Source organism: Centroberyx gerrardi, chromosome 16, assembly GCF_048128805.1.
Source record: "Centroberyx gerrardi isolate f3 chromosome 16, fCenGer3.hap1.cur.20231027, whole genome shotgun sequence".
NCBI classification, from domain to species: Eukaryota; Metazoa; Chordata; class Actinopteri; order Beryciformes; family Berycidae; genus Centroberyx; species Centroberyx gerrardi.
The window spans coordinates 27,733,429-27,747,395 of record NC_136012.1 but is presented as its reverse complement, the minus strand read 5'-3'; the positions used below and the strand labels follow the sequence as shown (position 1 = coordinate 27,747,395).

Genomic DNA, 13,967 nt, shown 5'->3' with positions numbered 1-13,967 from the left:
TAAAATTCTTCATCAGTGTTTTCCTTGTAATAATACCGTGTCCAAATATATTTCTCACGTAAATGTAGCTTTTCTACAGCGGAACAAGAACCTATTGAACTCTTACTTTGTAATTATATTTACAGTGAACTCTTTTGGACATAATATCAAAAATATTCCCGAATAAAAGAAAGGGGTTCAGGTATTGATATCTCACTCTTTGACATCATTGTTTATGTTTCAGATCCCCACCCAACTTACCAAAATTTTATAAAGATGTTCATTTTTTAGCGTTCACAATCTAAATTAATGAACACAAAACCCCTTTTTCATTTGGTTTTAATTGACTGAGAAAAATATTTGGAATCTATTTCTGGCATGAAGACCTCTGACCTCTGACCTCACATAGGAAGACTGATCATTATAAATTGTGAATAAAACCGATTCAGTTTCTGCTGTGTAATAAAATCATTCCACTGAATAAAACAGAATTGAAGTCCAACAGTCTCATAAAACAGTTTATTACCATGTTTGCATGAGTGCAAACAGCCTGTACAAAACCAACAGTAAAAAGTGTTCAATACTAAACTCCTAAATCTGAATATTAGAAAAATATACAATATCTTTATTTACAACCAAAAAAAACAGAGGAAAACTTTGTACATTTTAGTACATCTGAGGTGAATATGAAGCCTGCTGTTGATTTCTTCTCGATGTTTAAGGTGAAGTCACAACGGATTTCTCTGCTTCAATACACTTTCGACCTACAAACACAAAAAAAGAAGGGAAAAAACACAAAAAGTTTGAATTTCAATATTTATAGATTTAACTACAGATACTAGGGATACAGCAGGGAGACTGGAGGGAGGTGGAATCACATTACTGTAACTGAGTTGCTTTTTTGAGTATTTTTTTAAAGTCAGTAATTTTATTTTTAAGTTACGTTTTAAGTACATTTCTCCTGCAGTTTTGTCCATCACTACTTTTTAAATCCCATCCATCACAGAACAGATTGTGTCTCTCCATCAGCAACAGAAACTGGATCAACAGAAACTGACAAACTGTGGATCCATTCACAGTGAGAAGAGGAATCTGACTTTACTTTGTTTCTGCACTTTATTTTGTCATTTCTAATGTTTCCAGTGAAAAGAATCTAGTTTGAACTCTGACCTCTCTCCTTTTAGAATCACATGGAAAAGATCACAGCTAACAACGTTCTCTGTTCTAAAGAGGAACTCAGGAACTTTTACTCTGAGGACATTTTAAATCAGACACTTTTACTTTTACTGAAGGAGATTTTTACACCGGTACTTTTACTGCTACTTCAGTAAAATATCAGCCAAGTAACAGTACTTCTACTTGAGTAGGACATTCTAGTACTCTCTCCTCCACTGGCCCACACCGGGCAGCAGCAGATGTCTCCTCTTGTTGTACCTGGAGAAGGCGGACAGGCCCAGCAGGCCCAGCAGCAGCTCCAGGCTGTGGAAGCACAGCAGGACGCAGCAGAGCAGGAACTCCAGCCGCAGGACGAAGGTCTGCAGCAGCAGGTAGTAAACAGCCAGCGCAGCGCAGGGCAGCAGGACGAGCAGCGACAGGCTGGAGGCCAGGCTGCGCTCACACAGGTTCCCCTTCCAGGCTGCACAACACACACACACACACACACCTTACTACAGGCTTAACACCCATCCACATCTACAACGATAACTATAAAGATAACTATACATATAAAAAGATTTCAATCGTTATAAGTAAATAGAATGTCTGTGTTCCCACTACAACTATAAACATCCAAAATGATGACTATAACTATATATTTTTTTAAATAAGACGATATCGCTGTGGTGTGAATGCTTGAGCAACAATGTATCGTTACAGTTCATAGTTATCTTTATAGTTATCGCAAACTACATAAAAACATGAATTAACAGTTTATGCAGAGCTGCCAAATGACAGCAGTAGAACATACAGAGACAAAGAAAATGTAACAGAAACAGTCTGACAGACTGAAGGCAGTGCTCGTATCTAGTTGATTAATTGATTAGTTGATCGACAGAAAATGAATTGATTATAATTTTGATATCTGATTGATCGTTTTAGTCATTTATCAGTAAAAATACCAAACATTTCCTGGTTACAGTTTCACAGATGCAAAGATGTGCTGCTTTTCTCTGTTTCATCTCATTCGTTCAAATTTGAAGAATCACTTTGGTCTTTGGGAACTGTGATGGGCATTTGTCATTACTTTTGACATTTTATACACTAAATGATTAATTGAAAAAATGATCGATAGATGAATCGATAATGAAACTAATCTTTAGTTGCAGCCATCAGATTCTGTGAAAGTTTCTGATGAGTCAGGTCAGACTGGGCGATATGGTTGAAATCAATATAACATCATATATCATAAGGATTTTTTTCAATATCAATATACATCATAATATGGCTCACATATGCAAAATCACATGTTAAATAATCAAATTAATATATGGTAATGTTAGGTGTGATGTCAAACAAAACTGACATTTTTAAATAAATAATATTCCTACCAAATCTCATTTTGTCTCATTTAGTTTTTAAATAAAATTTGCTTGTTATCATCAGTTCAGACAGCAGAATTGTGTCATGATATCCCAAAATCACCATATGATTCCACTGATATTATGATAAACCATAATATTGAATTATCGGCCAGCCCTGCACTCACCATAGAAGATGCGGAGGCTCTCCAGGCCGAGGAAGAGCAGCAGCAGCACCACGTCCAGCACCAGGTTATCAGACGGGTACGGCAGCAAAACTCCTGCAGACACACAGCAGACCTCAGGTCAGTCAGGACGCTCTCTGTCTGCAACACACACTGTAACACAGTCATCTCCAGTTTGATGTTTGTGTTTTCACCAGGATCACATCTGTCATCAAGTTAAAAACAAGACTATTTTTCTACGTTCCTGAAAACTTGACACTCCGCCGCGTGTCTGCACATGAAGCACGAAGCATCCTTTATCCTACTGTCGCACTCTGCAGAGGAGTGTCAGCTCAATGTCTAGAATGTAGTGCTGAGACGATTAGTTGATTAATCAATTACTTAATTAATCAATTCGTCAAACCATAGAAAATTAATCAATTCTGATTTTGATAATTGATTATTCGTTTCAGTCATTTCTCAGTAAAAATACCAAACATTTGCTGGTTACAGCTTCACAGATGCTAAGATTTGCTGCTTTTCTCTGTTTCATCTCATTCTAACATTTTTGGCTGCTGGTCAGACTAAGTAAGAAATTTGAAGAATCACTTTGGGCTCTGGGAACTTGTGATGGGTATTTTTGACATTTTATAGACTAAATGATTCATCTAAAAAATAATTGATTAATCGATAATGAAAATAATCATTAGTTGCAGCCCTGCTATAATGTAAATGTAATGTAATAAAAAATTAGTCTTCCTGTTGGTGCTTTTGGAGGAGCGGGGGGTCTAAAGCCTGGTTCATGCTTCATGCAGAAACGCAATGCAACTAAATGCAAATGAACTGCAGCAGTGTGGCTGCGGCTTCCAGACCTTTATAGACGAACATGAGAACTTCTGCCAGGAAGAAGGCTGCAAAATACCAGCTGTTGAGGTAGAGGAGAACCTGCAGCGGAGCGGACGACAGCTGAGGAAGACACAGTCAAGGATAAATGAGAGAATGAGAGAGAGAGAGAGAGAGAGAGAGAGAGAGAGAGAGAGAGAGAGAGAGAGCACTGTGGCTCCACATTGCTGTTTAGCTTGAAGGATACGATTGGTTGCCTCCCTGCAATGAAACAAGAAAAAGAGGAAATACAGGTGTTAGGGTTAGACTCTGGCCATATTGGATATATGTATATGATGCAGTTTGATTGATTCCATATTTATTGTAGGATTGATCAATACTACACTGGTTGTCTATGAGAAGAACTTAACCAGAACTGATTCTAATGAGACATTTTGATCAGATTCTACACAAGTATTCGTGAATATTTTCTTATTAGTAGTAGTAGTAGTGATAGTAATAATAGTAGTAGTTGTTGTAGTAGCAGTAGTAGTAGCCTAGTAGCAGTGTAGTAATAGTAGTAGTAATAGTAGTAGTGTCCCAGGTTTCAGTGGAGAGTTTTAGTGTCCCGTTATGGTCTAAATGCTATTTCAGAGGCTTTTCCACCCTGACAAGAAACACTGAATACTTGGATTTTGGGGTATTAAATATCAAAAACCCACATTAATCAAACCCTAATTGCTACATTATGAACACTGTTGTGGCAGTAGAGATGATGCTAACTCGAGCTCCAAACTCCAATAAAGCAAAACAGGACTTTTTTCAGCTAACGTTTGCTATGTAATGTTAGCGGAGGCATCAAATATCTGCCGGATGCGGTTTGTGGAGAAACGTAACAGCAGTAAATGTTGTAGCAGGTACAATTTGTTACCTGCCGACAGGTTTAGTTGGTATAAAAATAAGGTAATGTTTTAGTATCTTTACAATATTCGCACAAATGCACAGCTACTCACCAGACGCCATGATTGATTACCATGGAAACAGCTTGGGGAAGTGGCGACAAATACTTCCTCTTCTTCGTTTGTTGATTTTCCAGCAGACTGAGTGCGGCGGTGTTGGTTTGCTGCCCCCTACAGGTTACATCTTACGTTACAGCTTTTTTATTGAAAAGGTAGTTCTTTCTTTTTTTTACAGTCTATGGTCCGTACCCGGTTCTTACATATAAAAACAATCACAGATATTGCCACTGTAACAATAGAGTTACAAGTTAGTAGTTAAAACAAATCTATAAAATAATAATATATATTGGAGATATTAGATTGTTTGAGCCGTGTTCAGTCTCCTTTATTATGGCAGGGCCCCAAATCTTTAAGACCAAGAACTACAACACCCATCAGTCTCTTGCAGTGCGCTGATTGGCCAGACACAAACGATGGTTTACGTGGCACTGATGGGTCTGCGCAGCCGCAGAAGAGCTCTCGCCCGGCAGGAAGATGGTGGCCGTCAAAATGCAGTCGTGTGTGTTGTCAGTTTTACTTTTGAACGTTTACTACAGTTTCGTCTCCTCCTTGTACTTTCACATAGGAGAGACCGAGAAGAAATGTTTCATAGAGGAAATCCCGGACGAAACGATGATCATCGGTGAGTGCATCGGTGAATTAAGTGACGGGCTAACGCTAGCTGCTAGCTCGCCAACTTTAGCTAGTTAGCTAATCGGCTAGCTTCTAAGCTTTTCAGTCTCCTCCAGGAAGTCTTCACAAATCACTGTGTATTCCTAATGTGTCGCTTTATATATTAGAGTAGGAAAGTCGCTTAGGCACAAGCAGACACTCATTTCTGTCTGTTTGTTTACTCTCATGCTTGTTAGCTAGTTAACGTTACTACACGTCAGCTAGTTGAAGCTGTCAGATGAGGTCAAGTTAACTGTGTTCAGGCTGTCTGCACGGCCTGAAACACTCTTCCTCTGTGTTTGTCCACTTAAAGACGGAGTAACACTGAATTTAAACGTTCATATTTTAATTCAGTGGCCTAGGAAAGTTTGTCCCATCTTTGTGAACATGAACAGTTATCACCAGAGGTTAGCAAGCAGATGTCCAGCTGGTATATGTGGTGCCATCTGGAGCTGCTCCATACACACTGAATGGGGAACTGGTTTTGTAACAGTGACAGAGCAGCTGGACAAGTTGAAATTGTCTTAATATGTTCTGCTGGGTGGATCAGATGTATGCAGAGTCGACCTTACCAGAAGACTCCAACCATATGGAAAAGGCCTGAAGTCTTGTTCTGCAAGGTGTGTGTTTGCCCTTTAGCAAGGCATTACACACCTGCAGTTTGACCTGTCGCTCTCTCTCCCATGCAAACAGAGAAAGAAAGGCATGAATCAGGTCTAGTCTGACTGCAGGCAGACAGCCTGGACTGCTTGTTCAGTTTTTCTTCTCGACCTTGTTAGGAAGTGGTTTGGATATCACACCATCGTTCTCAAAACGCGTCTGGTAGAACTTGCAAACAGTTAGTTGTACTGAACAGAGAAGGAAGTTAGAGCAACACACTTAAATGGTTCATTTAGTTGCGTAAATACAGCTGGGTGTCCTCATTTTCAGATATGGAAGATGCAAGAGTGAACAAAATGTGAACTTGTGAATCTGTGGTTGATGGTTTGGTGGCATGCACGGGCAGCAGGGTGGCGTCCTTCACCCAGAGGAGCCGGGTCTCAAACCCCACCCTGCTGAGGTGTCCTAACCCTCACACCTAACATCACCATTCAGTTCAATGCGATAAATATCAATTTGATTATTCAAAATGTGATTTTGCATCAGATATACGCCTACATCAATATCAAAAGAAAAACTTGCCCAGCCCTACTTTGACCTCTGACCTCCCTGTGGAGGGGGATGCAAAAGGAAAGAGGATTTCCCTTTTGATTAGCAATAAGTATCACAATATTCTTAGCAGCAGTAATAGTAATAGTAGAAGTAGTATTAATGGTAACGTTATCTGCCTCTGTAAATACTAACACACCTGTCTGCTCTCTGCCTCTGTTTGTGTTGCGCTCACTGTGAACACAGCAGTGATTACATGCTCATTTATCTGTTTGACTGATGTTTACATGCAGGATGGGGAATTAACATCAAACACCAGACAAATGCTGGTCAATCTTTGGCTGTGGCAGGTAACCAGGTCCAGCCAGCACCTGGAGGCTCTACTCTGCTTTCTGGCTAAAATAACTAAAGAACAAATGAGTTCCCCACCCTGCAAACAGGATCAGTAAAGCTCTAACTCCCATCCCATTCTCTCTTTCTCTCTTTTTCTCTTTCTCTCTCTCTCTCTCTCTCTCTCTCTCTCTCTCTCTCTCTCTCTCTCTCTCTCCTCCAGGTAACTATCGGACTCAGCTGTATGATAAGCAGAAGGAGGAGTACCTGCCGGCCACTCAGGGCCTCGGGATGTTTGTGGAAGTCAAAGATCCTGATGAGAAGGTTCGTTCTGACCGAGCCTGTTACAGCAAACTAAAACTAAGACGACAACTAGGTGTTAAAAACAGTTTGGTAAACTTAAAAGAAAAAGAAAAACCAGACTAATTTGGTGTCCAAGTATTTTTGTTTTTACTCATTTGTGAAGCACTTTGTCACTGTTTGGAAAAGTGCCATATAAATAAAGATTATTATAAATAATGAATATATTTGCATATATATTCCTCCAGTCATTAAAAGTAAAATGAGCCAGAAAGTAAAAATCATCAATTGGTGTCAGAATTAATTATTCTGCACATAGTCTATAGTCTTTCAATAGAATCATATGGTGATGAAGTACTGTTTTCAAGTTATTGTGATACACAATTCTGTTGTCTGAATTATTGATAAAAATGTAGAAGAAGAATGTTTTTGGCAGTGTGCGGAATTTCTATGACCTTTCTACTAAATTATTGATAAAAAGCAAAAAAAATACTAATCAAAATGTCTCACAAAATGAGATCTGAAACAAATAAGGGATTACCATGCAGTCCAGTGCAATGAACATCAATTCCTAAAGTGTAATTCTGCTTGTAATACATCAATATTGAGATAATTTCTTCAGATTATCAGAGTATTAATTTAGTCCTTAGTTGCAGGTTGAAAGTGTTGTGTGTGTGTGTGTTTCCTCAGGTGATTCTGTCGCGGCAGTACGGCTCAGAGGGACGCTTCACCTTCACCTCCCACACACCAGGAGAACACCAGATCTGCCTGCACTCCAACTCCTCCAAGTTCGCCCTGTTCGCCGGAGGCATGCTGGTGAGTCCAGCAGAGCCGGACGATCTCTTCTCTCAGGATCCGATCCGATACGTGATCTGAGGTTCAGGATTCAATACAACCAGGATATGATGTAATAAATATAAGTTCAGTGACAACAAAGTCTGACTGTGCAGAATTCTGTTTATTTCTGAGCCGCAAATCTTTCTAGCGATGCCATTGGCTGCTAGAATGTAAACAACAATTTAAAAATGTCATTACAAAGTGACAATAATATAATTTGGATGGAGAGTTTGTGAAACTGTCATGGTCAAGAGTCTCATTAGTGATTACTACAGCAGAATAACATGGAGCTAATATTGCGAAAGATGCGACTATATCAGTCCAGTTTCCTAACCCCCCCCCTCCCTCCCTGTGGGTGCAGAGGGTTCACCTGGACATCCAGGTGGGAGAACACACCAACAACTACGCTGAGATCGCTGCCAAGGACAAACTGACGGAGCTGCAGCTCCGAGTCCGACAGCTGGTGGAGCAGGTGGACCAGATCCAGAAGGAGCAGAACTACCAGAGGGTCAGTGTGTGTGTGTGTGTGTGTGTGTGTGTGTGTGTGTGTGTGTGTGTGTGTGTGTGTGTGTGTGTGTGTGTGTGTGCGTGTGTGTGTGTTGGGACATCCTCAGCCACCTTCGTCATTCGTAGATGTACTTTGTCAAATTTAGATGGAGTTGAGTCAGGTTTAGCTGTCTTTTGTCAGACTTGAATGGAGTTTGTCTGCAGTGGAGGGTCCTGGTGTCACAGTCATGGACATCAAACCTTCATCACAACAGCTAAACCTGACTCAGCTCCATCTAATTTTGACAAAGTACATCTACGAATGACCAAGGCCATGTTAGGATGTCCTAAACTACTCTTTGACAGTTCCAGTGTTTGCAAAGCAGATGTGTGCTGTAACCAGAGGTGGGACTCAAGTCACATGACTTGGACTGGAGTTTTAATTGCTTGAGACTTGACTTGACTTGGGTTCTGGTGACTTGGGACTTGACTCTGACTTGTACTTTGATGACTTGAAAAGGTTTCTAAAGTCTTGACTTGAGATCTTGTGTTTGTGTAAATGACTTAGATTGAAAGTGATGAGATTTGTTCCAGCGGACGACCGAATTTAAATTCTGTTTTCTGAATTTGTATGGAATGATTGAATTTATTGAAGTTGAAACTGATTATAGAAATCAAACTCATGATGCTCTTACCAAGTTTTTATCCTATTAAAACCATATTGCATTGAAAAGTCCTAGATATTTAGTTTTCTTTAAGATATTAAATTGATACTGGACTCTTGATTTGTTCTGACTTGACTTGCTGTTCTACATTTAGACTTGAGACTTGACATTAATGACATGGACTTGACTTGGTAATCTACATTTAGACTTGGGACTTGACGTGAGACTTGTGTGTGTGTGTGTGTGTGTGTGTGTGTGTGTGTGTGTGTCCTCAGTACCGCGAGGAGCGTTTCCGGCAGACCAGTGAAAGCACCAACCAGCGGGTCCTGTGGTGGTCCATCGTCCAGACGCTCATCCTGGTGGCCATCGGCTTCTGGCAGATGAGACACCTCAAGAGCTTCTTCGAGGCCAAGAAGCTGGTGTAGCGGAGTGTGTGCGTGTGTGCGTGCGTGTGTGTGTGTGTGTGTGTGTGTGTTTGGTCTCTGTTGATTCATGCAGTACTGAGCAGCAGCGGTCGATGGAGGAACCTGCCGACTGCTGAGGAGACGGGATGCAGAGAAATCCACCCGGTTGATCTGGCTCGAAAACAGCCTTGGTTTCGATTACGCTCTTTATTATTATTGTTATTATTATTCTTACCACCCCTGTTTGTCAAACGTCCCTCATATTTGCAGCAGACTATCAGAAAAAAAGGTTATATTCTATTTATTACACAGCTATATTTTACGTAGAGCGGAAAATGGTTCTACCCCTTTGATTTGGACTGGATTTCGTCACGAGGAACCGGCTGCGTTCTTCGTATTAAAACCACTTTCTGCTGTTCAACAAGTTCTTCTGTTTGTTGAATCCATAAAATATAGTTCTGCTGCAGCGGGAGGCAAAACCATCCGGTGATCCTCTGCCAGGCGGACGGACCGATGTGTTTCACATGGTGTTTTGTCAAACCGATTCGCCCGTTTTCTCCCCTGCTCCTCGCTGTACTGAGAACATGACGTGTTACTGGCCACTAGAGATCGCCTGAGTTGTTTCGAGCCGTACATAAAGAAAGAATAGGTAGGGTTACATGAAAAGTCAGGTGACAGTTTTCAGCAAATGCAATTGGTTCTTTCCTCCTCTGAAGTAGGGCTGATATGATAATCCTGGGTATTTTGCTAGATATTGCAATCATGATAATTAGTCTCCATGATTTGGAGAGCAGAGTGTTGTGATCACACTTTTTGCATCTTGCATCAACAGTTTGGCTGTTTTCAACTGCAGTGGCCGTGCTGGATGACATTAGGTGAAATGTAATGCTTCAGTGTTGCCAAAAGCTCTGATTATTAATGATTATTGCTAAAATATCACAATCCTACACAGTTAATTAAATCTTCAAGCAGAGCGGTCAGTTTCTTGACTGTTCAGCTCTACGTGTTTCTTGGCCAGCGTTGTCACGATGCCACGATTTTGACTTTCATACCAAGTTTAAAATCTAAAAACTACAGCGATACCACAGCAAACAAGATGAACCATCAGTAACATCACAGCTTTAGTTTAACCAGTGATGCAACCTGCTCCGCTGGTTCCATATTTGGCTCCTGGTACCAGTTTATGATCCACTTCAGCTGGACTGGGATCCAGTTCCTGCTGGACTTTTTGAGGCCGGCGAATGTTTTTCAGCTGCTGCAGTCGACTGAGACTCAGATCCATGCTGGTGTTCTTGTGGAGAAAGATCTACCCAAGAACTTCTCCAGAGATCGAGCACAGAGAAGCGTCTTCACAGTTCCAGATGGACTGTGTGCATGACATCACACACGATCAATTAAGACGCACAGCTGTTCATTTTCCCGTCTGATTCAACCTCGTTCCCACACTGAATCTTGGGACTTCCCATTTGTTCTCAACAGTCAACTCAGCATCCGATGCTTCCTCGGTTTACAAGTAAACGTCCGTGATCTTTATCCGTCCTCCAGCCTCTCGTTCTTTTGATTTGGAAATCGTACTTCAGTCATTAGATATCACATCAAAAGAGTCATGGAGGACACGAGCGCACAAGAATGTACATTGATACACTTCTTCTTCTTCTTCTTCTTCTTCTTCTTCTTCTTTTTGCTCTTCCAGTCTGCATGCTCTCACCCTCTGGAAGCCACGTTGAAATGTAATTTCCTCTTGCAGAACACATTCGTTGAAAGTATCGAAAGTTTCAAAAAAATTAAATATTGAATTCAGACTTTTGCGACGATATCGTAGTAGTGGTGTTGAAATTTGGGTAACCGTGACAACGCTGCTGTTGGCTCTCAGTTGTGTATTCAATGTTTTTTTTGTTTTTTTTTGTGAACAAGCCTGGCTCAGTGAAATCCTACCTAATGAGAATCAGTTTCTTTGTGATTTTGTGCGAGCTGATCTGTTTGTTTTTACTGTGTCCAAACTGAATGTATGTTTCTGTCGGTCTGAGTCTGGATAGGTTGTTTAGGGGGCAGGGGGTTAGTTTGTAGAAAGGCATCTGGAATATTCTGAATGAATATTATTGATCATGAGGCACCTTAAATCTCTAAGTGTCTGTTTGACCCAGGAGTCGTCTCATTAATCCCCATCAGATGAGAAACTTTGTCCCGTCTTGTTGCCGTCGGCCTGCATAGTTTTTCATCTGAGCTCCTCTGCAGCGGCCGGAGCTTTTTACTGCTTCTGCTGTCTGAAGGGATTTACTGTCACATTTTGAATTTAGCCGTTTGTTTTTCTTCACCGGACACCAGTGGAGGAAAAGCTTAACGCGCTGAGAGGAAAGTGAACACAGAAGCGGCTTGTTCAGCAGCTGGGTTCTGTTCAACTTTCTGTACCTGGACCAGGTTTTTGCTAAAATCGACTCGCATTCACTCAGTTACACACATTCACACTGGCAGCTCTGTCCTACAAACAGCAGTAATGACTTCTCTTTTTTTTTTTACTGTTTTTAAATGTCAAAGGAAGTGATTAGGGTTTTGATTTCATATCGACAAAACTTATCCTACCAAATGATGTGCAGTCTATTTCTGTTCCAACATTATTTCAGCAGGACAGGAGGTTTTTTTGAAGACTTATTTCTCTGCCCAGTCAGTCTGTCTGTCTTCTGTCAGTCAGGATTCGAACCGGCAACCTTGAGTTTCTCTAACGTTTAGACTGCTGCCATCTGTTGGTAGCGTTACCTACAGCTGGGCGATAATTCAATATCATCACTTATCGCCTTTCAGTGGAATCATATTGTGATTTTGGGATATCGTGACACACAATTCTGTCTAAACCGGTCCAAACTGGTGATAACAAGCTAATTTTATTGAAAAACTACAAGGAATATAAGGAATATTATTTGAGTTTTGTTTGACATCACACCTAACATCACCATTCGCTTCAACGGGATGAACATTAATTTGGTTATTTTATGTAATTTTGCAGACGTGAGGCATATCATGATGTGTATAGATATTGGAAAAAAAAAAACCTTATGATTATGGTGATATTGATTTCAACCGTATCGCCCAGCTCTAGTGTTACCCACTGATTTCAATGAGGAATGCTGCAGTGTTAACGTGTTGAAAGCTGTGCTAAACCCCTCACTCCCACACTGTGAGAGGAGCCGGTGAAGAAAAACACTAAATTTCAAAATGCTAAGTAATTCCTTCAGACTGAAGCTCAGCCTGGGATCCTGAACCAGATCTGTTGGTGTGTCTGTGTGTGTGTGTGTGTGTGTGTGTCTGTGTGTGTGTGTGTGAACGCCTCGGGCTCCAGGAACCGGTCTGACGATCTTTAGCTTGTGGTTTTCCCTCCTTTTCACTCCTGGATGTTTTCCCTTCTTCTCTCTAAACTTCAGGTAGAATAAACACTGATCCAGTCCTGTGTGTAACTGTAAACTCTTGTACAAAGTGGAAAATTTACATTCTCTAAGACCGGCGTCGCTGAATATTTAGCTTAACCTGGAGGTACAGAAGCAGGGAAACAGCTGCTGTCCTCTGAACTGCTCCTGTACAAGTTCACTAAATAGAAACCAGTGGAATAAATCTGTTTCTGAAGACATAAAGACCTGAATATATTCAACAGTCAGATTTAAAAATGCAGATGTTACAAGCCAAGAAGTCAGTCTGTGCTGATCTGTAAGGCTGTCTGAGCTCTGTTGGTCTGGATGACAGAAATTGGAAGTTTTGTTCTTCTTTTCTTTATTTTTTTTTTCTCCCTCTTGAAGGTTTTGTTCCTTTTTTGTTGTAAAATGAGAAACTGTTTTTCTGGGTTGGAATTGGAATCAGCTGGTGAAGGTTTAGGCTGGGAGAGGGGTTTGAATATTTTTTAGAAAGATTCTCTACATGTGAAATCTGTCTAAAATTGCACTCGAAATAAAGTTTTGTCACATTTGGTTTAATGGATTGAGTGTGTGATTTACAGTTTTGCTCAGAATCTTACATTACATTACATACAGTAATATACTCCACAGATACACACAGGTTATAAATGAGACCTTTTTACAGACCAATGTTACAATTGTGAGTAAACTAACGTGGGAAATAAAATAAATAAATAAAAAAATGAAATGAAATAAATATAAAAGCAAAACTAAGTAATACAATTATAACCAATCCAAAAGTTGTATTGCCTGGTTGCAAAACTAAAACTAAAAATGTTCATGGATATTCAGGGAATTCACCTTAAATCATATAAAAAATTATGTACTTTCCTAAACATGTAGTAAACATCACACACTGCCATTTCCCCTAATTGACCCTGAACTAACAGAACTAACACAAAAATGAAATAGAAACTAAATTAAAAAAAAAAAAAAAAATCCAAACAAAAACTAGAATCTTCGAAAAACTACAAGCTAAGCACAGCCTGAACAGTGAAAATAAACTACTACTAAAAAAAATTAAAGAAAGAAAGTGGGATGGAAATTAAAATTGGATATAAAAACCAAATTAAAAACATGAAAGTTTGAGATATATTATATAGCACTTTTCAAACGTTTTTGAAAAGGTAGTAGTAGGACTTTCATCACAAATATTCCGTTAATTTTTTTTTTATTTTACTACTACTGCCACTACTGCTAACTGG

At 40.1% G+C, this 13,967-nt stretch overlaps 2 protein-coding genes across 2 annotated transcripts; one reads left to right on the top strand and one right to left on the bottom strand.

The window, feature by feature from the left end:
• Nucleotides 1-484: 484 nt before the first annotated feature.
• tmem216 (transmembrane protein 216) lies at nt 485-3,630 on the bottom strand. Its single transcript, XM_071909246.2, has 4 exons — nt 3,532-3,630; nt 2,684-2,776; nt 1,414-1,615; nt 485-743 (listed from the first exon to the last, which is right to left on the bottom strand). The coding sequence occupies exons 1-4, from the start codon at nt 3,545-3,547 to the stop codon at nt 728-730; spliced, it is 327 nt and encodes a 108-aa protein (XP_071765347.2). The 5' UTR covers nt 3,548-3,630; the 3' UTR covers nt 485-727.
• A 1,336-nt stretch (nt 3,631-4,966) lies between these two features.
• On the top strand, nt 4,967-13,281 carry tmed9 (transmembrane p24 trafficking protein 9). The gene is made up of 5 exons (XM_071909249.2): nt 4,967-5,122; nt 6,854-6,954; nt 7,621-7,746; nt 8,129-8,275; nt 9,194-13,281. Exons 1-5 carry the CDS (start codon nt 4,975-4,977, stop codon nt 9,341-9,343), a joined length of 672 nt encoding a protein of 223 aa, XP_071765350.1. The 5' UTR covers nt 4,967-4,974; the 3' UTR covers nt 9,344-13,281.
• Nucleotides 13,282-13,967: the final 686 nt, after the last annotated feature.